This window comes from Caloenas nicobarica, chromosome 9 (genome assembly GCF_036013445.1).
Source record: "Caloenas nicobarica isolate bCalNic1 chromosome 9, bCalNic1.hap1, whole genome shotgun sequence".
Classification (NCBI taxonomy): Eukaryota; Metazoa; Chordata; class Aves; order Columbiformes; family Columbidae; genus Caloenas; species Caloenas nicobarica.
Genome location: NC_088253.1, coordinates 16459046 through 16482282, shown reverse-complemented (window position 1 = coordinate 16482282; position 23237 = coordinate 16459046). Strand labels below are relative to the sequence as shown.

Sequence of the window (23237 nt, the reverse complement as noted above, 5' to 3'; positions counted from 1 at the left end):
CCTCACCGGGGGAGCCGAGCCCGCCCCGCCCGCCAGGCCGCAGCGCCCGCGGCCTCACCGGGCCCGGCCCAGCCCCGGCACCGAGCAGGGCGGGGGACACGTAGCTGGTGCTCTGACACACCTTCTCCTTCAGACACCCATCCCCCGTGCCACCTGCCGGCTTCGGCCCGGCTGCCGCGCCGCCAAAACGCGCGTCCGACCGTCGGCAGGGCAGGTGTCCGTGCGTCTCTGGTCCTCTCAGCCCCAAAAGGTGGGCGGCTGTTCACCGCGGTCTCTTGTTCACCTGCTCAGGTCAAAGCTCCACCACGCACCGGCTGCGGCAGCAACGCCAGCCTCAGGGATCCCTGGCTTCGCTGTTGCTGTTCCGCTTTGCCCGCAGGAGCAGCGCAGTTCCGTGGGGCCCCGCGCTGGACCCGCGGCCTGATCCAGGTGTGACATCTCCTCTTGTCGTGCAGGTGTTTCAGCACACCTGCGCAGCTACCTCAACAGTTGTCTCTGATTTCGTGTGCACAGGACACACCATGCTTCTGTGTGGGGCCAAAAGGGGTGTTGGGGAAGGGTAAGAATTCAATAAATTATCACTGATAACAACAAAAACATAAATATGTAGAACAGCAGCTTCTGAGACCTCCTCACCGTGCCCATCTTCCTTTAAGATGTGATCAGGCACTGGGAAAACCAGTGGTAATGATCCTGATGCACCAGGAGGGGGTTTTAGCGTACTTTAAAACAATATCATAGGAATGTGAGAAGTCAATTCTATCTGTCAGCACTATGTATTTACTCTGTGTGTTTCATTAGCTGCTCAGTATTCCTTGGCAGCCAGACCTGTTGCCCAAAGGCACGGATGAGTTTTCAGCCAGTAACAGATTTTGCAACCAGAGAAGACGCTCCGCCACGAGGATGCATCGCCTCGCAGCTTCCTGGGGAAGCGCTGTGCCACGGGGCATCGCTGCCTTGAGAGGTGACAAAATTGCAAATAAATGAACTGAGCCTACACCTGGCCCTACGAACCCTCTGTGGCTGCCAGGGCACATCCTTGCGAGGACGGAGAATGCCAGCAGAGCCCACGCCTCTGTTGCATCCCTCCCCACGGTGAGCATCGCAGCAGCAGGAATTGCTGCAGAGCTGAGGCTGCGCTCCCCACCTGCTCTGCCCTCGGCTGTCTCTGACCCGGCTCAGTGCTCAGTGGGCTGTTCCCTCCCCAGCTGCAGCTCTGGGTCCCCACCAAGCCAAGGAGATGCTGTCTGAGCCGTCTGCTGCTCTTCCTTGGACCGTGATCCGTGTCCCCCAGGTCCTGACAGCAGCAGAAGAAGGAAAGACAAATGCAGTGTCCAAGGCTGCTCTTGCTACTGTCCCCGATTAAGGACAAGGTGACTGTTTGCTGCTTGCTTGGTTGCAGCCCTCATTCGAAATGCCCAGAGGGCTCCGGTGGGTGGCAGGGACAGGCTAAAGCTGTGGAAATATTGGCATCAAAACAGGTTCTCGGGCTGCATATGTGCATTTTGCTGGGACTCCCTGTGTCGTTGCTGGCCTGTGGACTAAGTGAGCAGCTGCAGCTGCAGCACCAATCCTGCCTCAGGCTCAAACTCCCATGTTTCTGCCCCCGTCACAGGCAAGGTGGGCAGAGCTCACGTGAGCTGCTTGCTGCCCATTCCCTGCCCTTGCCATTGCTAGGAAAACCAGGAACGTGCTGGACAACATTATCTTAACCAAGCACTGACCCAGCCTCGAGCAAGGGGTGACTGAGCGACCTCCCAAGGCACCCACCAACCTGAATGCTAAACCTTGGCAGCCCCCTCCAAGTCAGGGGGTGCTGAGCCCCCCTGGAGACCCAGGCCCTCACTGCCCTCACCTGAAGCAGCCAAGAACTGGTGGATCTGAAGTCAGTGGACACGTTGCAACGTTTGGTAGCACATGCTTCGGTTCCAAAAGCTGATACAGATCTCCTGGTACTAAGGCAAAACAAATACCTGCCCCGATACTGTCTGCTTAGCTTAGGTCTCTCTCTGTAGCTGCAGATCTGGGGACAAGGCACAAAACAGAAGGTGTGAGCAGCCTGTCACCCCCACCGTCCTGCTGAACAATTAACTCTGATTTACCAAAATTGGAGATGAAGAGCTGCAAGCTTCTTTTGTCACTGGTACCTGCGTAAACATTAACCCTGGTGTAAATCAGGATTATCTCTCTGACCTCAACACAATTACTCCGTTTAAAAAAAAAAAATAAAACGAACTGAGGAGGGAGGAAATTGCTGATGAGTTTACAGCTCTGTGTGCAGTCAGGCTTATTTTCACCATGTGGCAATTTCTCAGCGCGGCAGGAGCAGCTGGTGGAGAATTTGCCGGTGTGTGAGGAGGTGTCCAGCAGCCTTGCAGCCCGGTGCGCTCCCTTTGCTCACCCAGCTGCGGTGACACAGTCGAAGACCCTGCGAGGAGCCGCCATCTGGGTTACGCAGGCCCAGTGCGGTGGTGATGCTGGGGTCTGATGCAACTTCGTGCTATCCAAAGGTCACTCTGTGGGCTGGGACAGGGCAAGGATCGGAGGACGGCATGATCCAGACAAGCCAGGCTGACTCTTGGGATTTGGTTCAATGTGTTTATTCAGCAGGAAGCACTGCGCTTGCCAGGTGTCTGCCTTTAAAAAGAATTTCATGGTACTGTTGTGACGGTCTCTTTGGATGACGTGGCAGCTTCCTCAGAGCCCACGAACAAGACTTTAGCTTTGTGTTGGCACTGGGGTTGTCGACCTCCAAGCAGGCAGGGAGCTCTCAGTGTGCTCCAGCATCACACAGGCAGGGCTGTGCCACGGTGGGTCTATGGGGAAGAGGCTGCCCGTGTGTCTCTGAGCATTTCTGTGCCTGAACAGAGCCAGTTCTGCCCAAGACACATCTGGAGGGCTTCACCTGCAGACACAACCCAGCAGCACCCGAGGAAAGGTGCTCTGGCAGCATGTCCTGGCAGCTGGGTGCTGGGACGGGCACAGAGCTGCCAACACTTTGCTGTAAACCCAGCAAACTTGGGCAGTTCCCATGCTTTTGCTCAGTTGTTCCACTGCTTGACAAAGCAACTCATCCCCAAAATGACCAACCCTCCCCAGCCCGTGCCACTCCGGACCAGTAACAAAACTTTCCTGCTGGACAGGGGAAAAGAACCGGAGGGAACCTGTGACAGGAGGCTGGAAAGAAGCAGCACGGCAGTGTCATAGGCCAGGATTCAGCAGTCCCCTGCTGCCAGGGGTGCCCCGGCCCTGCCAGCGCTCTGCCAAAAGGCCACCGAACCCGCGGCAGCGGGAGAGGCAGGACCGGACTGCCCGCCGGTGGGGCCGAGCCGCGCTTAAGTATCCCCCCAGGGCTCCCACCAGTGACACTCGTGGAGTGGGGACGTCCCCGAAGAGGTGCAGGCGCCCGCCCGTACTGGCTGGGCAGAGGAGCCGTGCCCGGGCGGGCGGCAGCGCCGGGCGGAGCGGAGCCGGCCCCGACCCGGGCGGCGGAGCGGCGGCGCCGGGCCGAGGGGCTGGGGGGGTCTTGCCCCCCGCCTGGCCCCGCCCCCGTTGCCACGGCGACGTTGTCAGCAACCCTCCGGCCACGCCCCCCGGCCCGCCTCGACCAATGGCGAGGCGGCGCCCGGGCTGCTCGCCGGTGACGTCATGGCCGGTGAAAATCCCCCGTGGCCGCGGGAGCGGCGCTGGCGGCGGCGCGGCCCCGTGGCCCGGTGCGGCCCGGCCCGGCCGGCAGCATGGCCAAGCATCACCGCACGCCGGCGCGCTCCGCCGAGCCCGTCATCGAGGTCAAGAGCAAGGTAAGCGCCCGCCGGGCCGGGGCTGGTGCCGATGCCGGTACCGCTGGGTCACGGCCGGGCGCGCCGCCCCCCGCGCCGGGCAGCACACGTGGGGCGGCACCGCGCACCGGGCAGCGGCGGGGGAGCCAGACCGTGCTGGCGCTCCGCTCCCCTGCGCTGCGGTGGCTCTGTCGCGGGCCTCCCCGAGCCCGGCCCGGCCCGGCAGCCGCGGCGTCCCCGCACCGTGGGCTCCGCCGGGCCGCGGGCCCGCTCGGCGCGGCCGGCACCGGCCGTGGGAGCGTCGCCGGGGAGCGCTCGCCAGGTGCGCACCCTCGCCGGTGCGCGTTGCTGGCAGCCCCGGTGTGCGGGACGGCTCTGCCGGTGTGGGCGTGCTGGATGTGCGATCACCCCAGGTGCACGCTTTGCCCAGATGTGCTCGTGCCCAGATGTGCATGCTCACCATGGCACGCACATCCCCGACTATGCTGTCACCCAGATGTGCACCCCCAGCAAGGGACGAACACCCTGTTGTGTCCCCAGATATGCACACTCACATGACTGTGTGCTTGCCCTGATATGGTTTTCCCCCAGATATCTGTGCTTATCCAGATGTGCGCTCACCTGGCACACTCCTGCCCAGAAGTGTGCCCTTGCCCAGCTGTGCCCACCCATGCAGCTCTGTGCTTACCCAGATGTGCACTCCCCTGCCACACCCTTGCCCAGCTGTGCCCTTGCCTGCCCGGGACCCCAGCAGGTGTGTGTTCCCTCTTTCCCAGGGAGCACCAGCTGCCACCTGCCCTGGGATCGGTGCGATCCCCCTCGGGCAGCGCGATCCTCGCAGCGTTCGTCAGCCTGTTCTTAATTAGCTTCCCCTTCATCATGACTGAAGGAGGCAATAATTAACACTGTTGCTCACCAGGTGCTACGACAGCACCCGTGTCGCAGGGAAGGGCCTCCCAGCAGCACAGTGCCTGCCGTGGCTGGTGGTACGGCCAGAGGGCCCTTCCTCTGCTGCACAGGGATCTCTCTGCCTTGTTGCTTTGGTGTTTGGGCAGGAAAACGGTTGTGCTCCCTTTATTTTGCTTTTGGGAGGGGCTCTGGCTGGTGGGCACCGCTGCCTTTGTGCTGCCAGAGCTCTGGAACCAGTAGTGCCCAGCTCCACAGGGTGCCCTGCCTGTGTTGGTCATGCCAGCCCTGCCCAGCCTCACCCTTTTCCTCCTCTTCCTCCTCCTCCACAGTTTGATGCCGAATTTCGCCGCTTTGCCATGAAACGCTCTGGTGCAGGCAGCTTCCAGGACTTCTACCGCTTGCTGCAGACGGTGCACCAGATCCCACGGGTGGACGTGCTCCTGGGCTACACGGACATCCATGGTGACCTCCTGCCCATCAACAACGATGACAACTACCACAAAGCCCTGTCCTCCGCCAACCCCCTCCTCAGGGTCATCATCCAGAAGAAGGGTAAGCGGGGAAGGGCACTGGGTCCGTTCTCCCCATCAAGGGAGATGAGCTATGTCCCGTGGTATCGCCGATTCCATGTTTGGGCTGTGACTGTGGTGGGGACAGCTGGTCTTGTACCCTCCAGCCACTGCTGGGTGTACAGATCTGGAGGTGGCAGCACCGGGAGGCTCCCAGAGCCCCATGGGGCTGGGGCACCACACGGGCTCTCTCTGGCAGCCCTTCCCTGTGGTGGGGGGGCACCCAGCCCAGCCCCGTGCTCCCCAGCAAGCAAAGGCAAATCTTTGCAGTTCACCCCTTTGAAGTCGTGTTTTTCCGGCAGGGCTTGTGTGGGCTCCCAGAAAACACCGTGTTGTCCCCATGGGCACCGTGCCGGGAGCCCCATCCAGCTCCCTGCCCTAAGGCAGCAGCAGCCATCATTTTGGCAGAGCTCTTGGGGTGCCGGGTGCTGCTGAGCTTTTGGTGGTGGGAGGAGGCTTGTCGCCTTCCCGGCAGCCCAGGGGCTCTCCCTGACCTTAGTGGCGCGTTCCTGCAGAGCAGCTTCCTTGCACAGGAGTGCAAAATCACCATGATAGCAGCGTCTCAGCGAGGATGAAAGCCTCCTGCTGACAAACATCCTGGGTACGTCTCCACTGGGAAGATGGGCCTGTCCCCTTCCACTCAGTTTAGTAGCATTGAAGTTTCTCTTCAGTAGCACCATCAAGCAACAGTGCGCAAAGCCGGATCCTGGTCTCCCGGTTTCCTCAGTGTGGTGCCCAGGTAGACTCCGTGTTTCCAGCTCATGTTAGTGGTACCAAGTCCCTGGGCAAGGGGCGATGCCAGTGGCTAGTCCCAGCTTCTGTGCCAGTTTTCCTGGTCTCTTGCATCGAGGTGATGCGGGATGCCCTGGACATGTTTCCTCTGGGGCCTCTGGCATGGGAGCCGGCAGCAGCGATCCAGGATGCTGGCAGGAGGGAGCTGGGGCTCATGGTGTGCTCAGGGGCTTCTGCTGCCAGCACTGAACCACCCCCTGTGCCTGGACCAACACGTGGACCCAGGCTGCAGCACAGGGAGCCAGCACGGGGCCGGGCGTGCCGGAGCTGCCGTGGGAGCGTTGCTCCTGCTCCCAGAGCCGTCCTGTCTGCTGCTGGGAAAAGCCTGCGCGGGCCCATGGGTGACTGTGCCAAGGGGGCACGGTGTGGAGAGCAGGCAACCACAGCCCTGGCACTGTGGACAGCGCGGTAAGGAGGGCAAGGAGGCAGCTCTGGCAACCGCCAGCACCAGGCCATGCCCGTGGGAGAGGGGCTGTGGGGCCAGCAGCAACACAGGAGGTGTGCAGAGAGGCCAGGAGCAAGGCCTGGGTGAGTCACAGCTGATTTAAAATGGATCCAGGTCATCCCAGGGCTGGGCTGTCGCTGAACCAGTCCGGGTCGGTGAGGAATGTGGCTGCAGAGCCTCTCTCGCGCGCCGGGCGCAGGGAGCCGCGCACACGTGTGTGTATGTAGGTGTGCACACCTCAGTGGGCTCCACAGCAGCCGCTCCTGCCTCAGGGGGTCAAACAGTGAAGGTTGCAGCTTGGTTCCTCTCTGTGCTGTCACTCCGTTGGGTGAAACCATCCCTGTGGGGCAGCCTGGCCAGGGACAGTGGTGCTGGCCCTCCTGAGCTGGCTGGGCCCATGGGAAGGGCAGGGGAAAGCCCCGCACATCACCTGGGCTACCGGTGGGCTTGTCCATGGGGTGCTGGACCTGCCTGGTCCAGCCATTCTGCACCCCTCAGAGAGGAGCTGTGCACTGAAATAGCTGTGGGAAAGCCTCCACCGCCCTTCCCCGAGCTAAAAATATGCCAGGCTGTGTGTGCAGGGAGATATTTATAACGCAGGAGCCCTGGCAGGTTGGCTTAGCTAAGGAGAAACCCAGCGTCCCCAGGGCTTGGGGGCATCCCCAGTGCCCCTCCAGCTGGAGCAGAGTCCGGGTGCTGGTGGGGGGCACCACAGGGAGTGTGCTGGCAATGCAGCATCCAGATCTAGGGTCCCACATGGAAAGGGATGGGGAGAAACCAGAGCATGACCAGGGGCTGCTCCCCAGCTCCTGGAGGATGTGGCCAAGGAGGGGACATGCCAGAGCTGGGCCCCACAGAGCGGTGCCAGGGCAGGGGCAAGGAGGATAGAGTCAAAACCTGTGTGGTGGTGCCAGATGGTGGAACAAGAGACAGTGGCACAAATCACAGTCTGGGATGCTCAGGGGCCTCAGGGATGCTGCAGCCCTGGGCTGGGTCTCTAGGAGTCGGGGAGTCTCTGTCCTTGGGGATGGCTCTATAGGACATAGCTGCAGCCATCCCCATCCTGTGCCAGTGCAGGGACAAGGGACTCTGGTGCTGTCTCACAGGGCTGGACTCAACCTCAGGGAGTCGTCTGCTGCCACAGCACCCCTCATTTGGGGGGAGCCTCATGCAGGGGGGGGCTTTCCTCTCCCCAAACTGGGGCATGGCTGTGGCTCCAAGGCCATCAGGGCTGGCAGCTCTAGTGTTAAACTGCAGAGTTTGGCTTAAAGTGTGATTAAGGCTGAATCACTGCCTCGATCCCACTAATCCCAGCCTCATGTATGCTGGGTAATCCCAGGAGATGGGCCTGGCAGAAACAGGCTGCAGGAAAAGCCAGGCTGATGCTCTGGGGAGGAAAAGCCAGTGAGAGCCGTGAGCAGAAGCACTTCTCCCACCGCCCCCCCAACACCTGGGGCCAAGGGCACGTGGTTGTGTCCCCGGGCAGCTGCGGTGCCTGACCCTTGTCCTCCCTTGCTCCCTACAGCAGAGTCTGATGCCAGCGTCTTTGCCTCGAACTCCTTGCAGCGGAAGAAGAAGGGGCTACTGCGCCCCACGCACTACCGAGCCAAGCCTCACCTCCTCATCGGGATGCCCCAGGACTTCCGCCAGATCTCCTCCATCATCGACGTGGACATCCTGCCCGAGACCCACCGCCGTGTGCGGCTCCACAAGCACGGCTCCGACAAGCCGCTGGGCTTCTACATCCGCGACGGCGTTAGCGTGCGCGTGGCCCCGCAGGGCGTCGAGAAGGTGCCCGGCATCTTCATCTCCCGCCTGGTGAAGGGCGGCTTGGCTGAGAGCACGGGGCTGCTGGCGGTGAGCGACGAGATCCTGGAGGTCAATGGCATCGACGTGGCTGGCAAGTCCTTGGACCAGGTGACAGACATGATGGTGGCCAACAGCCACAACCTCATCATCACCGTCAAGCCGGCCAACCAGCGCAACAACGTCATCCGCAGCAGCAAGGCCTCGGGCAGCTCGGGCATGTCCACGGACAGCACCCCCAGCCAGCAGACCCCCAGCCCGGCCTCGCAGTACCTGAGCAACTACAGCACGGCCGAGAGCGACGAGGAGGGCGACCTGGTCATCGAGAGCGACAGCGCGTCCCACTACATCCCCGGGGGCTGCCCCAACGGGGGCCCTGCGGACGGACGCCTCCAGCGGAGCCTGTCCCCGCACAGCTCGCGGGGCTCCCTGCAGTCCCTTGGCAGCCACGATGGCAGCCCAGGCCGGGGCAGCGGGCGGGAGGACGGCACCCTGCTCACTCTATAGCCGCGGGGTCCCGCGCTGCCCCGGGCGGCCGGCTGCGTTTCTGCACAGCCGGGCTGTTTGTGGGCACAGGGGCGATGACAGGTGGGTTGGCAGGGGCAGAGCGGGGCTGTCTGCTGCCCACGTCCCTGGGAGCCCTGCTGCAGCACCTGCGCCCACCAGGCGCTGCCTCTCCGAGCCCCCCACCCCCTCCTTCCAAACAAGCGGGGTTTTTTAATTGTTTTATCGAAATATGCATCATCAATTAATATATTGCAATGGACAGTAAAACCTTTTCTAGAAAGCAGCCCGCTTGTCCCTGGCTCGCATCATCCCAGGGGCTGGACTCCAACAGCCACGGGGTGCAGCCCCCTCCAGGAGAGCAAACAGCCTCGGTGACAGGGGATGGGGCAGCCACGTCCCCCACCAGACCATCGCCACACATCCCACGTGCTGTGGCCCATCCCACCGTGGGGCAGCAGGAACCCTGCCACTGGCTCTGCAGGACGCCAGGAGAAGGGGGATGGGGGGGAGAGTGGGTGGGGACCCCTTGGGGAGGGATCCCAGCCCCACACACCCAGGGCAGTGCCTGGGAGCTGCACCCTTGACCTGGGGCATGTTGTAGCTTCACTGCTGGGTGACTGCAGTGAGCCCCACTGCAGGGAGAGGCAGGGTTGGAGGGACACTGGGGCACATCACTTCCCCTACACATCCCTGTCCCATAGCAGGTGTCCAGGCTGTTTTGGGCAGTGAGCCTGGCCTGGTGGCCTGACACAAGCTTCGCCGGGTCTCCCCATAGTCCTACCTTGTTCCTGCTGCGGTGCCTTCACTATGCAGGGGACACCTCGGTGACATCTGCAAGGAGCAGGTTGGCACCTGGGCTGGCCACAGCTCCCTGGCTGTCACTCAGCCCCAGTGGACACTGCTGGGGGTGACACAGCTCCTCTCCCAGCACTGAAGTGCCAGGCTGACTGTGGCTTTGGCCTTTGCTGCTGGCCTGGCCCAGCTCTGGACCAGCACCTTCCTGCCTGCTGGGAGGGATGGGGAGGTGCTGCTGTGGCTGCGGCCGTCCCTGTGGTTCTTTGCCTCCTCTCACCCTATCTCCTGTGGCATCGACCTTTGGCACCAGCACCAACACTTCTGTCCCAACCCACCAGCACCATTTGCTGGCAAAGAGGCTCACACACAAGGTCCAGCAGGGAAGGGGCACTTGAGGGTAGCGCTTTTCCAGCCCGTTCACTGGAGCTGGATACGGGTGCTCAGGGAGGAAGGGCACCGGCACAGCTCCCGAGTGGGGCAACAGCCACAGCTCCCAGACAGCAGGGCTGGTTAGTCCAGACTTGTTTAGCGCAGGGAGGTGCACAGGGGCTGGTGCCCGCGGTCCCCAGCTGCTCTCAGCACCGCTCTCACCCAGCCTGGCCAGCCTGGCTGCGGGGTTTGCCCTGAGGGCGGCCCCAGGGGAGCATGGGGTGATTTTCCAGTTGGGTGCTGAAAGCTTCCCTGGCCCTTGGCAGGAGCTCTGGGTGCTGCAAGATGCCTCAGGCAGGGCTGGACCACTCTGCAACATCCCCACCCTGCAAAATCCTACCCAGGGATGGAGTAACCCTGTGCAACAAGGCACCTGTCTGGGGCAACCACGCACAGCATCCCCACCCTGCACAAGCGAAAAGAGATGGGGCAACAGGCATAAGCTGCAACAAGGGAAGTTCTGATGCAACTTCAGGGGAAAAAAGTGTTCCCCTGAGGGTGGCACAGCCTGGGGACAGAGCCCCACGAGGTGCTGGCAGCAACCCCATCCTTGGAGACTTCCCCAATTCAGCTGGATGAGGCCCCAAGCTGTGGAGTTGGCTCTGCCCTGAGCAGGAGATGGATCAGAGCTCTCCAGTGATCCCTGTGGCACTGCTGCTGGTTCCTGCTGCCCACTGCCATTCCTCACGCCCTGCTGAGCCCACCAGGACCTGCACAGACACTGAAGGAGGGAAACGATGCTTTACTGGAGCGTGTCCTGCCCCATGGACAACAAAGGCTTCTCCAGACATCCTGCCAGATCCCCCTACAGCCAGCCCAAACAGAAAGGACTAAAGCTCTGCATCTCTTCATTGTCCCCAAGCTGTCCCTAAGCTGCTGAGCTGAACCCACAGGTCAGAGAGTGCAGAGGCACCGTTTATGTGAGATGGGCCAGCGCTCAGGACCAGGGCACACACAGCAGGGGACAGCACGAGGTTTGTGTGCAGACCAGTCTGCAGGTGCCCAGAATGAGCCATGAGCATGGCCCAACTCAGAAGAAAGAGGACAAGGAACACCACAGGCAGCAGCATGAGAGACCTCCTACCACCTTCTAGAAGTAGAGAAAAAATGGGAAAGTAAGAGGTGACACCATGGATCCAGAGCAGAGAACTGATCTCTGAGAGGTCAAGCAGCACAGAGACTGTTCTCCAGACTACAGAGTATATTAGGGTATCTCCCACCCTTTTCCCCGGACGAGAGACAGCACTGGAGGGTGAGCAAGAGACACTGGCTGCATGTTGCACACTGTACCGGCACCTGCGTGGGCCCAGGGTCCTGCACTTGCCTTCCTCTCCTTCCCTCCCAAAATGATGATCGTTCCTTCCCAGTGTTGAAGGATGTTCACGCATGGCAGCACAACACACCCAGCCCCACTGGCTCAAGAGTCCAGCTTGATGAAGACCTTGGGCCTCGAGAAAATTTTGATGGCCTCTTCTATCTGGGAGAGCTTCCTCTCCAGATCTACCCGCTTCTTCTGCATGCTGAGGGTGTCTGTGCGCACTGGCAGCATCACCAGGTCCTTTATCAGCTGCTCCTCACCTGTAAAATTAAAAAAAAAAAAGCTGTGTAAGTGGAAGAGCAAAGAAATCCATCCTTTTCCTAATGCTATAACCTCATCCTCAGTCATGAAAATGGTGGCGGTGCTGGAACAAGCACTTTGAGAGAGCAGCCATCCTTAAAATTCAAAATTCAGCTAAATGAGGACCTGAGTGACCTGCTCCAGTTTTGAAGAACCAAGGGTTGGACTAAAAACCTCTGAATGTCCCTTCCAACCAAAACCTTTCCATCATTTTAAGAGCAATAGTAACTCTCACATCAGGTCCACCAGACAAGCCTGCTGCAAATAGCCAGTCCTGTCACCTGCAGGTCCCACCAACCTGAAGTAGATTGCTCATTCCACACACGCACCTCAAGTGCAGCTATTCCTGCAGCATCCCAGCTACGTGCTCTGTCCCAAGCAACTCTCCACCTGGCAGGAACCTGTGCCCCAGGACTCTTCTCTCCCTAATCCTGGCTAGGATTGCCTGTTTATCTGAGCTGGAATCCTCGTTTCTTTTCCTCTTACTCTGCTTTAGATTGCTGAGGGTCTCCAGCCGCTGGCTCTCCGGCATCATGGTATGACCAGGCGGCGTGTCGGGATCTGGCAGGTTTCGCAGCTGCTCCTCTGTCTGTCTGCGCCACAGCTCCTTCCTCTCCAACAAGCTGGCAAGGCAGGTGAAGGCAGGTGTCAGCACACTGGGCAGGAGGGTTCGCCCAGGAATCGAGCCCTTCAGACCCCTCTGGGCTCCACGTCACTGCCTGAGGACCACAGCAACCCACCCTGCCCACCCTCGCCGTGGAGGGATACACCTGGGTTCAGCCCAAACGCGTGGACTAGCAAATCCATTCCACCTGCACTGAAGGGCAGCTAGAAGACACACGCTGAGGCCAACATGAGCTCTTTGGAGACAAGGACTTCTGCTCCTTGCTTCTGGCCCAGGCCACTGAGGCCTCTCAAAACCATCTGTGGGCCAGTGATGGAATGAAGCTGGACAAAACAGCTCCAGGCAGGGATGCTGGCAAGGACACCAGGCACAGCAGAGAGCCAAAGGACTGACACCATGGTCAGTCCTAAGACAGGGTAACCCAGGAGCTGCTGGTGGCCACAGAACCCACTCAGAACCCCAAAATGCAAGTCACTAGCTGGATGTCCCTCAGCCTTTGGGTCCAAGGCAAGATGAATGCTTGCGAGGCAGAGCAAGCTATCTGCCTCTCCAAAACCAGACCTGTCAGTACTGCGGCTATGTCACACAGAGCAAAGCTTACAGAGGGGCAGGAGCACACTTCTCAGAGCACACAGAGCATCCCCATGTTAGCATCACTGCACAGCAGCAAGGGAGGAGGAGACAAAATTCTTTCTGAGCCCCATCAAACTGGCCACAGGATGTTTGTTAAGTCAAGATGGCAGGAGGGATGGCATTTATTCCCCCAGGTCCAATAAATCGTACTGCTTGCATATAGCAAGAGCATCTCTGCCCCTGGACCCCCCATCAATCTACGCAGAAGCTGGGGGATGTGGTGAGAGGAGGTGGCTTGTTATAGAAAGTCCCATGGACCAGAGAGGGACATACGTACTACTGGGGGACATGGCCCTTTTGCTTGGCGTTGTACTCCTCCTGCTCCCGGTGCTTCTGCTCCAGCAGCTCGGCCAGTGCCTGCAGGGACTGGGAACGCCGCAGCGGGGCCCGCTTAGCGTTGCGGGCGTTGTGCTTAATGAAGTCAATGCTCGTGCCCTCCACCTGCATCTGCAAGAAGAAAGATGGAGGCAGCAAACACAAAGCCTGAAAGGCCTTTTTAAGGTCCCCAAGCTGACCCCATGCCCTCAAAGCCAAAAGGACAGAAAGAACCAGGCTTGACATAGTCCACGTGGCTCCTACTGGTGGATTTTGAGCCCATCAGAGCAGGCAGGTCAGAGGAAAAACTGGTCAGGCCCTCACCAGGCCAGTCAATGCAACAGAAGCCCTGGCAGAGCAGGAACTTGGCTGGTCCTGCCCCAGAGACAGCACCCTCCATCACAGCTCCTCCGATGGTCAAGACAGGGGAGAAGGTCGCTGGATTTGAATTTCAGGTTTTCCTCCCTGGGAGTTTATGCCCTGTTTAAATTAAGTCACCCCAAGGCATTTGGGAACCAAAAAACCAACCACCCCACATGAGCCAAGGAAAGAAGACATGAGTCACAGGGCAGTTTAGGCCCTCCCTGAAAGGTTTAATTGTTAATACTGATTTAACTCTCACTACTAAAAAAAAGCACACCCTTTTCCCAATTTTTTATCTAACGTCCAAAAGCCACAGTTCCTTTGATTAAATTGGGAGCAGTCTCCAAACCCCCAAGACCTCCTGCAAAGCCCCAGGAAGAGCAGATTTGAGTTCACTGGCACTTCTACAGCGAGGAGGTTGGATTTTCAAAGAGAACCTCACAATCTCTTTAACTATGAGCAAGGATGAAGCCAGAGGGTAGTACTAGCAATTCTTGCATGCCCATCTCACCACCCCAGGGACTAAGGCCCTGTTCGTTCCCTTCATCCAGGAACAGTATTTACAGATCTCCCTGCCCGCATAGCATATCTGACCCAACGCTTTAGAAGAACATATGAAGAGTTCAAAGCAGGAGCAAAGGATAAGTGCCAGAAACCCCCGGGAACATGCAGTCGGCATGCAACTCACCTTGGTTTCAGCACCAAGCACCTCTGGAGCCGCTGTGTCTGCCGCAGCTTTCGTTCTGGCAGGTCTCGGGGAGAGCGGTCTGCATGGCTTGATGCCAGGGCCGCAGCGAGAATATGCCCTCAGGAATTTCAGAGCCTCTGGATTTGGAGGTGGGGAGCTCTCCTGGGAAAGGCAAGAAAAGATCCACTAGCGGAGGGAGGCTGGAGCAAAGAGAAACCCACCCAACAAGATTTGGGTGGTCAACCACAAGCTCAAGCACACATTTCCAGCCAGCAGACGACAGCATGATCTTTCTACCACGACTTGGCAGAAGTTCTCCGGGGAAGGCAATCTGTACTCAGTCAGCAAAGACAAACAGACTGCCTACAGCAACAAATCCAGACCTGGCAACTGAACTTTGTAAAGAAACACTAAAAATGGGGGAAAAAAATCTGCAGCAACATGCATTGAGATCAAATGCATGCATAGCATTGACTGGAGAGTTAATTTACTGACTTTTAGTCTTTACTGATTAATCTGGTAGGCATGAAAGGAGAGCAACACCAGATAATCCCACAGAGATACCTACCAGGCCTAGGGACAATCTAAATGGGTAGACAGTCCAAACTGACCATGATAATGACTCCTTGAAAAGCAGAAATCTTCCTGTGAAAAGGGCAAATGGCAGCATGGAATAAGCATGCTGCAAGTGGAGAGACACATGCCAGTCTCCCTGTTTGGCAACACTAGAGAACCTGAACTCCCAGAAGCAGCCACCCCACCTCCACAAATCCAGAGTGTGCTGCAGAGCCTGCTGCAGCAAGCTGCCATGGAATGGCACAGGTAGGAAACTGACACAAATTAGGTGCTGTTCTCAAGTGCTGCTCTGTCCAGCACCCCAAATCTGTGGTTATCCTACCCTAGGAAGAAAGAGGAGCAGAGAGTGAGGGAGTCTGGGATGGTGGATTCGCATCTGGGAGGCATTTTCAAAGGCCATGGTCAGCACTGGCACAAGGTGACACTGCTTGCTGTCTAACAGGCAAGCTGTGACAAGACTGACTGAGGCAACCCCCAAAAAAACCCCTGAAAATTGCAAGGTGACACTATGGCAAGCAGGTGACCTTGCAATAAATACACCCAGGGCACAGCTTTGCTCTTGGAAGTGACAGGAACCACACATGGCAGCCTCCAGATCCTTACAGGTACCCAAGGTCTCAGCTGCTCTCCCAGCTGAACTGTTGGCACCTTAAGGCAGATTCCTCGTATCTTGGCAGACCTGAAGACCAACAGTGGGACAGGACAGTAACATCAGTAATTTTGGTGTGAGGCCCCACGTCCGTGATGCCCTCAGCACTGCCTAGGCTGATCGTGCTCCAAAGAGCTTCAACAGGAGCCACAAGATGCAGATCTCTCTGGTAGATTAATGAGAAGCACCTCTACCTAGAGTGGTTGGTTCGAAGTAAGATAAGTCTGTGACCTTAGGAGCATGCTAGCAGAGTGCAGTGTGTCCCGTCTGCCTCCACAGGAGCACCAAGACTGCCAGAGCCCTTTTTTCAAGGCAGCTGCTACAATTAACAGCCTCAGGGACAGAATCGACTTAATCTCTGAGCAGCAGCTCCATGGAAGATGGAGATCCTCCAAAGGGAACACCCCAGCTCCAGGAGAGCCACAGCAACAGTTAAACAATGTGAGTCAGCACCGGGGCCTCTTGCCATCTCTCTCTGGAGGAATCCGCAGAGCACAAGTAACACACCACGCAGAAACTGCCTGCACAGAGACCACCCCCTTTCCCCAAAACAAAAGATCTCAATCTTCCTCTAAGCCAGAGGATTTGTCAAACAAGAGTGTAGGCTTGTGTTCCTAAAGCACATGTCGGTTTGCTCCCGCGTCTGGAAGGGTCAGGGACGTCAGAGAGGTCAGTAGCACACCAGGAAGAACAGACACAGCATCTGGAACCACTGGCTTGGAAATCATCTTGCCAATTTTTGCAGTTGCTATCAATACACCTAATTTTAGGGTTAAAAGTTGGCCTGAGGGCCACAGACCAGAGGGCAGCAATGCAGATGAGGAGGAACCTGAAGGCTCCAACTCAGCACAGCAGCACCAAGAGAAGGCTGGTGTCAGTGACAGTGCTCAAGGCGTCACCCAGCTTGCACCCACCGTCTGCACAAGCAGCAGCTCACTGGGTCACTCCTGTCCACACAGTCTGGGTGGCTGCAAAGCCAGAACAGAGATGGAGACCGTGAAGGTTACCAGGGTCTGGCAGAAGGACAAAACCCTCTCCTGGCAGCTGACAATCCTGAGGCTGATGGGAATGCAGGATCCAGCAGTTTACTGGCCGAGGCAGCAGCCCTGCACCACCCCTTCCTCACAGAGCTTCTCTCTCGCAGCTGGGCTGGAAGGGACCCCCAGGGCCTCTCCTCCAGGAGGACACTGTGATGAGGTGGGGCACAACACCCCTCTGCTTGCTGCCATGGAGCAGGAACCCACTCCAGCCATAGGAGCCACAGTGCTACTTCTGGAGGAAGGACGGGGCAAATCGAACACAGAGGTCAGCTGGATGGCAGTGACAGATCCCAGATCCAGACTGATGACAACAGATCCACCCAAAGATAGCGATGGACCTCTCCTCTCCTAGTGAGCCTTTACTTTCTATACAAGCAGGTACACCTCTACCAAGGCAGCCACTTTGGTACATTTTAAAAAGCTCTTCAACAGAGACATTATTTGAACACAAGGAACCCACTGGGGGAAAAAAGATTATCCAGAGAATGAAAAAGAAAGAGGCCAAAAGCAATTCAAAACCTTCACAAAGCCTGACACCTGTTCAGAACAGAAGGCATGAACGTTTCAGCTGCTGAAAAAGCCTGAGGATAGAAGGCATAGCCCTGCATCCCTTTTCACACAAGCAAGTGTGCAGGGGACAGGAGGTACATACACCCTCGCAGGTTGTGCTGGAGCTCCGAGGCCTCCACCCTGACTGCCTGCAGATGTCTGTGTGCCCCCGCTGCACAGTGGTTATTCACCAGGACCATCGCTCAGAGAAGACTCTGGAGATACACAGCTCACTGTGGCTCCACAGGATGGTAGGAGGACTTGGACTGAGGTTTGAAACAGCCTGAAGACCTGCCTCTGAGGACTGCAATCCGTGGGGCAGAATAACACAGCCTTTTGGCACAAACCCCAGATACACGTTGCCCCAAACACTAGGAAGCTGCAAAGCCAGCTGGATGCACCTCTAGACAGGGAAGAGGGCTGTGAGGGCTCCTGCACCCCCAGGAACCACCTTTAGATCCTTCACAATCAAGGGGGCAAGCAGGAGCCTCCACACAGATGGTGTGATGACATTTTCCTCTTCTCAGCTTTCCCTGCATGAGGACACTACTTGGTCAGACAGGATGGGGATTATTACAGCAATCACTCTCCAGACCCAAGCCAAACGTTCTTGCTCAACACACAGCTCCACCATCGTATCGGCCCACCACACTTCAGCACCAAGTTGTCCCCAGACCCATAGGTTCCAGGACTCCTCCATCTTCACCATCCTACAGAACTTCATGGCTGACCCACATCCCAGGCCAGGAGAGTTCAAGAGCTCAGTGGGTACTGACCTGCAGTTTGGCTTTCACCTTTGACTCCACGTTTTCATACTTCTGGGATTTCCACAGAGCTTTCACAGGCTTGGGCTGGCTGTGCTCTTGGGCTCGCTCCCTCTCTTTGCACTTCTTCTGAATCTCCTTTATTCGCCTCACATTTTCCTTCTCATGGTCCTTGGACTCTTTTCCTGCACAGCAAGGGGAGATGCAGTTTTCACCCCTCAGACACTGCCAAGGGACGCAGGCTCTTGGAGCCCACAGCTCTGTCTCCAAAGCTCTCCTCTTTCCTGCAGACTGGATAATCTGTGCGTTTTTCCCACGTGAGATGCACACTCCCAGACTAAACCTTTTCTGCCAGAGGATCTTACAGTGCCCAGATGAGCACCAGCACAAGGCTGTGCAATCACTGGTGTCCACAGACTCCCTCGTTCTGAGAGACTGGGGCTCAGTTGTCCCATTTGGGACTATGTCAGACAAGCCACGCCAGCATCCTCTCGAGAGGAAAGCCAGTTCCCAGTTCAGCATCCCGGCGTGTTTCTGAAGCAGAGAGAGGGCTGGTTAATGGCAGCTGCAGAGCCTTAAACCTGCGCTGCTCCTGGCTTCAGGGTCAGCCATTGTGCCACATACAAGACCATGGATTGTATTTTTTGTTTTCGAATCAAAAATTATCCTTCCTTAGGCTCCCCAAAGCAGGGAAGATCTCAGCTGACACAACCAGACTCTCCTCCATTCTCCTCCTGCTTTGGCACAGCAGCTGTGGCGGCCACCGCCTGGTATCCATCACCTGGCACCAGGCAGGGCGAGGGGCAATGCCAGCACATGGCATAAATCGAATGACACCCGGATGATTCTCCTTCTTGGACCTCTGTACTACAGCTGACCTCCCTGGAGAAGGGAACATCTTTCACAAAGATGTTCTCAATATCCACATATACAGTCTTCCCAAATCCTGCCTGGCTTTATTAACAAGGAATTCCCCAGGCTAAACATCCTCTATATATTAAGATTTCACTTGATCCATATTTAAGTTTGACTATAAAGATACTGGTTATATTCGGAGGCAGCAAACTAGAAGGGCTTGATTTATTTCCAGCATCTCTCAACAGTCTGTCATCCATGACTAATTCCTCAAGTCCAAATTAAATAAAGTCTTTTTTGCAGTCTCTCTCCCTATTCCAGGCCTGGGCCAGACTGGAGTCAGGGAGGCCACAGGAGCACCAGCTCCCACACGGGGACACCACTGCCAGGCCAAACACAGGAGATGGGGCGACCGGCCATGTGAAACTCAAGCTCTCCTCAGGCAGCAGAGCCAAGGAAACCACCCAAACCCCTGATGCTTCATCCCTGGTCCCAAACGCAGCTCAGGGCAGCAGCAACCCAGCTGTACTTACTCTTGATGGGCAGCCCCCCGCCAAGGGAGATCCCTTCGAGCTGCAGTAAGAGACTGAGTGTCCCCTTCTGTCCCTTCTCCAGGAAATCCTTTCCGCTGGGGCGAATGCGAGGGGCTGGCTGGTCCTGGCTGGCACTGCCCAAAGCGGGGTATGGATTGGGAAGTGGGTTCAGGAGGCCAGAGGTAAAATCCAGCTTCTGAGCATTCCCTTCCAGCCTCCCTCGAGCTACAGAGAAAGACAGAGAAGGAGATTATCAGGAAACAGTCTTACATCTTTGTTTTCTTCACCCACAGCCTACAGACAACGCTGGAGACTCCCTCTCCACCTCTACCTTATGCTTTTCCATCTTTCAACCAGCTGCACAGACCACCTTTCGGATCACCATCCGTGAGGAAGCAGAAACACCTGCACCGGTGTGGGTGGAGACGGTTGAGGATGCCAAAGAATAAGGACATCAAACAGGCAAGCTGTGTCACGCCGAAGTACAAAACCACACATCTGTAACAAGCATCAGGGACTCACCTGAGAAAGGGCGTTTGTAATAGTCTGGGAAGAGCGTAGGGTCTGGAGGAATGGGGCCAGAAATCCTGGATGGCCCTTCACACATCCTGCCTCCCCTCTGCCACGAAAACCAACCGCCACTGAGAACAGAAACGAACAGGGCTCACTGAGCACCGAAAAGCTACGTTCAAAATATATATATCTATAAGTATAGGTGAACTTCTGACCTTCATTAGAGAGTGCACACCCAGCTACAGAGATGACCTGCAGGCAGGAAACCACCCCAAATTGGACTCCACGCAGGTGAGCCAAGGGATCCAGCAGCACTGTCCCTTTTGTGGCGCTAATCAGCGTTTTTACCAGCATTGAACCTGAAATGTCCTCAGTTGCTGTAATACCGATATCTTCAGCACAGAAAATCCTTCCTGGTTTTGCTCTCCCATACAGGAACATTTAAGGCAGACATGCAAGCAGGAGCTGAGCTGCTATAACCGCCCTGTGTGCCTTTAGTGAACAGGACACACCAGGCAGCTGGACATCACTCAACACATTTCAGCCTTAGATTTGAATTATCTTGCGCCCTGGGCTCTTTCTAAATAGGTCACGTGGTTCAAACACAACTTACCCAAGACAAGCTGAAGCCCCTGCCCCACAGAGATAAATGTCTCTGCTGTATCCTCTGTAAGAGACACACCGGAGCCACTACCCCTCTTGAGCAGGCTGGGGTGGAACCTCAAAAGGACCTGAGACAAAACGCTTCACTCCAGGACCATGTAGGGGCAGACATTTCATCTCAGCCCAGCTGTCCCTCAGCTCTCTGGGAGAATGGAGAGTTACCTGTTTACAAAAACATCTTTTTCATTTCTAAATAACTTTTCAATGCAGATCAGCAGGGACTAGCACAGATCAGCAAACCCCTGCCCTGGCCCACACTGGTCCCTGCTGCCTCTCTCCTCCCCACAAGAGAAGCACAGATCCTTCCCGCATCTGTTGCCCCACAATGCTCACCAAGATCTTGCGGAGAGCATTTTATTGCCTACAAGAAACTCGAGGGACGTGCTTCCCACTCAGAAAATGAGGACACAAGATGCCACACCAACAGGCACAGACTGCTGGTGAGCTTTGGCAGATGCCACAAGAGCCTCGATACCTCAGAGTCACGCTGTGATTTTGACAGGTGCCTGGGCAGCTCGGCTGGAGTCATCACTGTAAGAGCTGGGGCTACACCTGCATGCCCCATCTCCCAAGACAGTAATTTAAAGATTTCTGAGACATCTCTACAGGAATACCCCTTTCAGGATCCTCAGCATGCCAGCACTGACGGGACGCAGCATCTGCAGTTTAATTTACAAACCAATAAACGATCGGTACAAGGCTGAGTGAGCCTGAGCCATAGCAACTAATGCACTGCAGTCTTCCTTGCTAAATCGCCCCTGTTGACATGAGACCCATTAACAAAAAGCTGTTCTTCATCTGCCAGACACAACTGCAGAGGCAATGTAAACAATGCTGACTCTTGCACACCAGCACGCATGTACAGTCTGTACCCAGCTGCTTTGGAAAAGCTATTTCTGAAGAGCAGACACAGACTGTCAGCCTGAGATAAAAGGACACTGTCTTGGTATTATTTCATCTCCTTGATAATGGATCCAACTAAGCCAGAACAGGCTCTTTTATTCTAGGGGGAAAAAAAAAAAAAAGTGTTCACCATGAGATCACTCCAGAACTTGGCCTTGAAATTCACATCTGATCTTGATCTGAACTTGCCTTCAAACCCAGCAATCTACATGCAAAATGACAGACTGAAATCAAGACCTGTAACAGAGCAGACAATTAGTGTGGGGGATTGAAGGACGAAAGGCAAGTTGATGGGAGGCGGGGGATGTAAGACTCATTCTATACCTTCACACAAGTCACATTTCACGTCCAAACAGCACCCTGCCCTGCTGCAGGGGATTTGCAAATGACACCCACTCCCTGATTTGCAAGTCACATCGTCTCTGGACTGGGATCTTGCAAGATCAGACAACCTTATTACAACAGTAAGCATCTTGCCTACCTAGGTACCTCCAGAAAACTCACTGACGCAGGACATAAGCCCCCAGCATCAGCCTCCCAGCCCTGAGAAGCAGCAGCCAAGCCTCAGTTACCAGTGATCAGTATGGACTTCCCAAGCTGCTGCTCTGCTCCTGCCAACTGCAAGCATATTCTGGGGACAGAAGCGAGAGAGCCTTATAGCTCACTTCTGCTAAAAGGGGATGTGCAGACCCTCTCTGCTGCCATTCCCATCCTTCTGCTTCATCTCTTGTGACAGCTCGCTAGTGCAGGTGGTCCTGTGCTGAGCTGATTCACCTTGCTGCCCCTGCAGGAAACAAGTCGCTTCTTTTGCGGGGTTAGTTTTCTGCTGGTTTACCCTCCTGTCCAAAAGTAACCTGGCTGTTACCTCCCCAGGGGGATCGGAGAAGCACTGGAGCAAGCACAAAGGAAACACGGCAGGAGCACATGCTCATGAACACAGAGAAGGGAGGCACAGGGAACAGGGCCAGCCCTTTGCAGCAGCGACCTGGCAGCTGGCTCAGCCACTCTCCCTGGTTTGCACCCAGGAAAGCATCTTCTCTATCACCATGTCAGAAACTGAAATGTCAAGATACAGTATCTGACCTGTTGCCACAAGAAAGACGCTATTTAGAGCATTCACAGGCTACAAGATGCAGGTAGATTCTGCAGACACTGGCCAGTTAAGTCCAGATAAACAGATATACATGTGTGCAACTCCTCTCTCTTCTTGACCCACTGCCAGACTGCAGAACTCGCTAGGGAAGCAGTGAGGCTGCTCCTGGCCACAGGGCTGCACCAGCCCTGTTCCCTGCTGACCCACAATCAGCACAGCTAGGAAGCGGAGCAGGGCAGTTGCCTGAGCAACCCAAGGACTTCAGCGTTGCTTACTCACCTCTCTGAGCCTGGCTGGCTGCCCACTTCCCCGCCAGGACCACAGCTTAATCCTGGCCTGGCACTCCAGCAACACAGGTTCCAGCCTTACTTCTCCCAGAAGAGCATCCCTGCAATTTTAAGAACCATTAATTCAACTCTTTGTGCCCTTTGCTCCAGCCTAACGATTGGTAAAAATGCTACTTAGCCCTCCAGTAAACTGAGATCTTTCAGAGCCCGCAAGAACCATGGCTTCCTTTTGTGGCTTGTTTTTAGCATTGTAGTTAAGGAAACTACAAAACATAGGAACAGACAAGGCTTTAGCAGGTGTTTTTCGCAGCCCTGAACCTGCTGCACACTCCCTCTTCACAGATCACATTTTCAGTGTGCCACCACCACACACAGAGCTGAAGCAAGACCAGCTTCATGCCTTTATGAGCCAAGCTCTGCAAAAAAACAAATGGGGGAAAAAAAAAATTCCCACAGCTGTGATAAGCTGTGATAAGCAGAGCAAGTCATCTGCAGCAAATCAAAGGGCTAATCTCCATGCAGCTGGTCTTGGCTGTTTG

At 56.4% G+C, this 23237-nt stretch overlaps 2 protein-coding genes across 5 annotated transcripts; one reads left to right on the top strand and one right to left on the bottom strand.

Annotated features, from left to right (window-relative positions):
• Positions 1-3733: 3733 nt before the first annotated feature.
• Positions 3734-9083, top strand: PARD6A (par-6 family cell polarity regulator alpha). The gene is made up of 3 exons (XM_065640938.1): positions 3734-3800; positions 5018-5240; positions 8020-9083. The coding sequence occupies exons 1-3, from the start codon at positions 3738-3740 to the stop codon at positions 8805-8807; spliced, it is 1074 nt and encodes a 357-aa protein (XP_065497010.1). The 5' UTR covers positions 3734-3737; the 3' UTR covers positions 8808-9083.
• A 1621-nt stretch (positions 9084-10704) lies between these two features.
• On the bottom strand, positions 10705-22775 carry ENKD1 (enkurin domain containing 1). Of its 4 annotated transcripts, XM_065640931.1 has the most exons (10): positions 22691-22734; positions 21449-21523; positions 20366-20557; positions 19762-19880; positions 19240-19464; positions 17864-18036; positions 14274-14435; positions 13185-13354; positions 12136-12272; positions 10705-11609 (listed from the first exon to the last, which is right to left on the bottom strand). In XM_065640931.1, exons 4-10 carry the CDS (start codon positions 19844-19846, stop codon positions 11449-11451), a joined length of 1113 nt encoding a protein of 370 aa, XP_065497003.1. In that variant the 5' UTR covers positions 19847-19880; positions 20366-20557; positions 21449-21523; positions 22691-22734; the 3' UTR covers positions 10705-11448. The 4 variants fall into 4 exon arrangements, with proteins under 4 accessions (XP_065497003.1, XP_065497006.1, XP_065497002.1 ...); XM_065640934.1 differs by lacking the exon at positions 20366-20557; XM_065640930.1 differs by lacking the exons at positions 20366-20557; positions 21449-21523 and having other exon boundaries at positions 22691-22775.
• Positions 22776-23237: the final 462 nt, after the last annotated feature.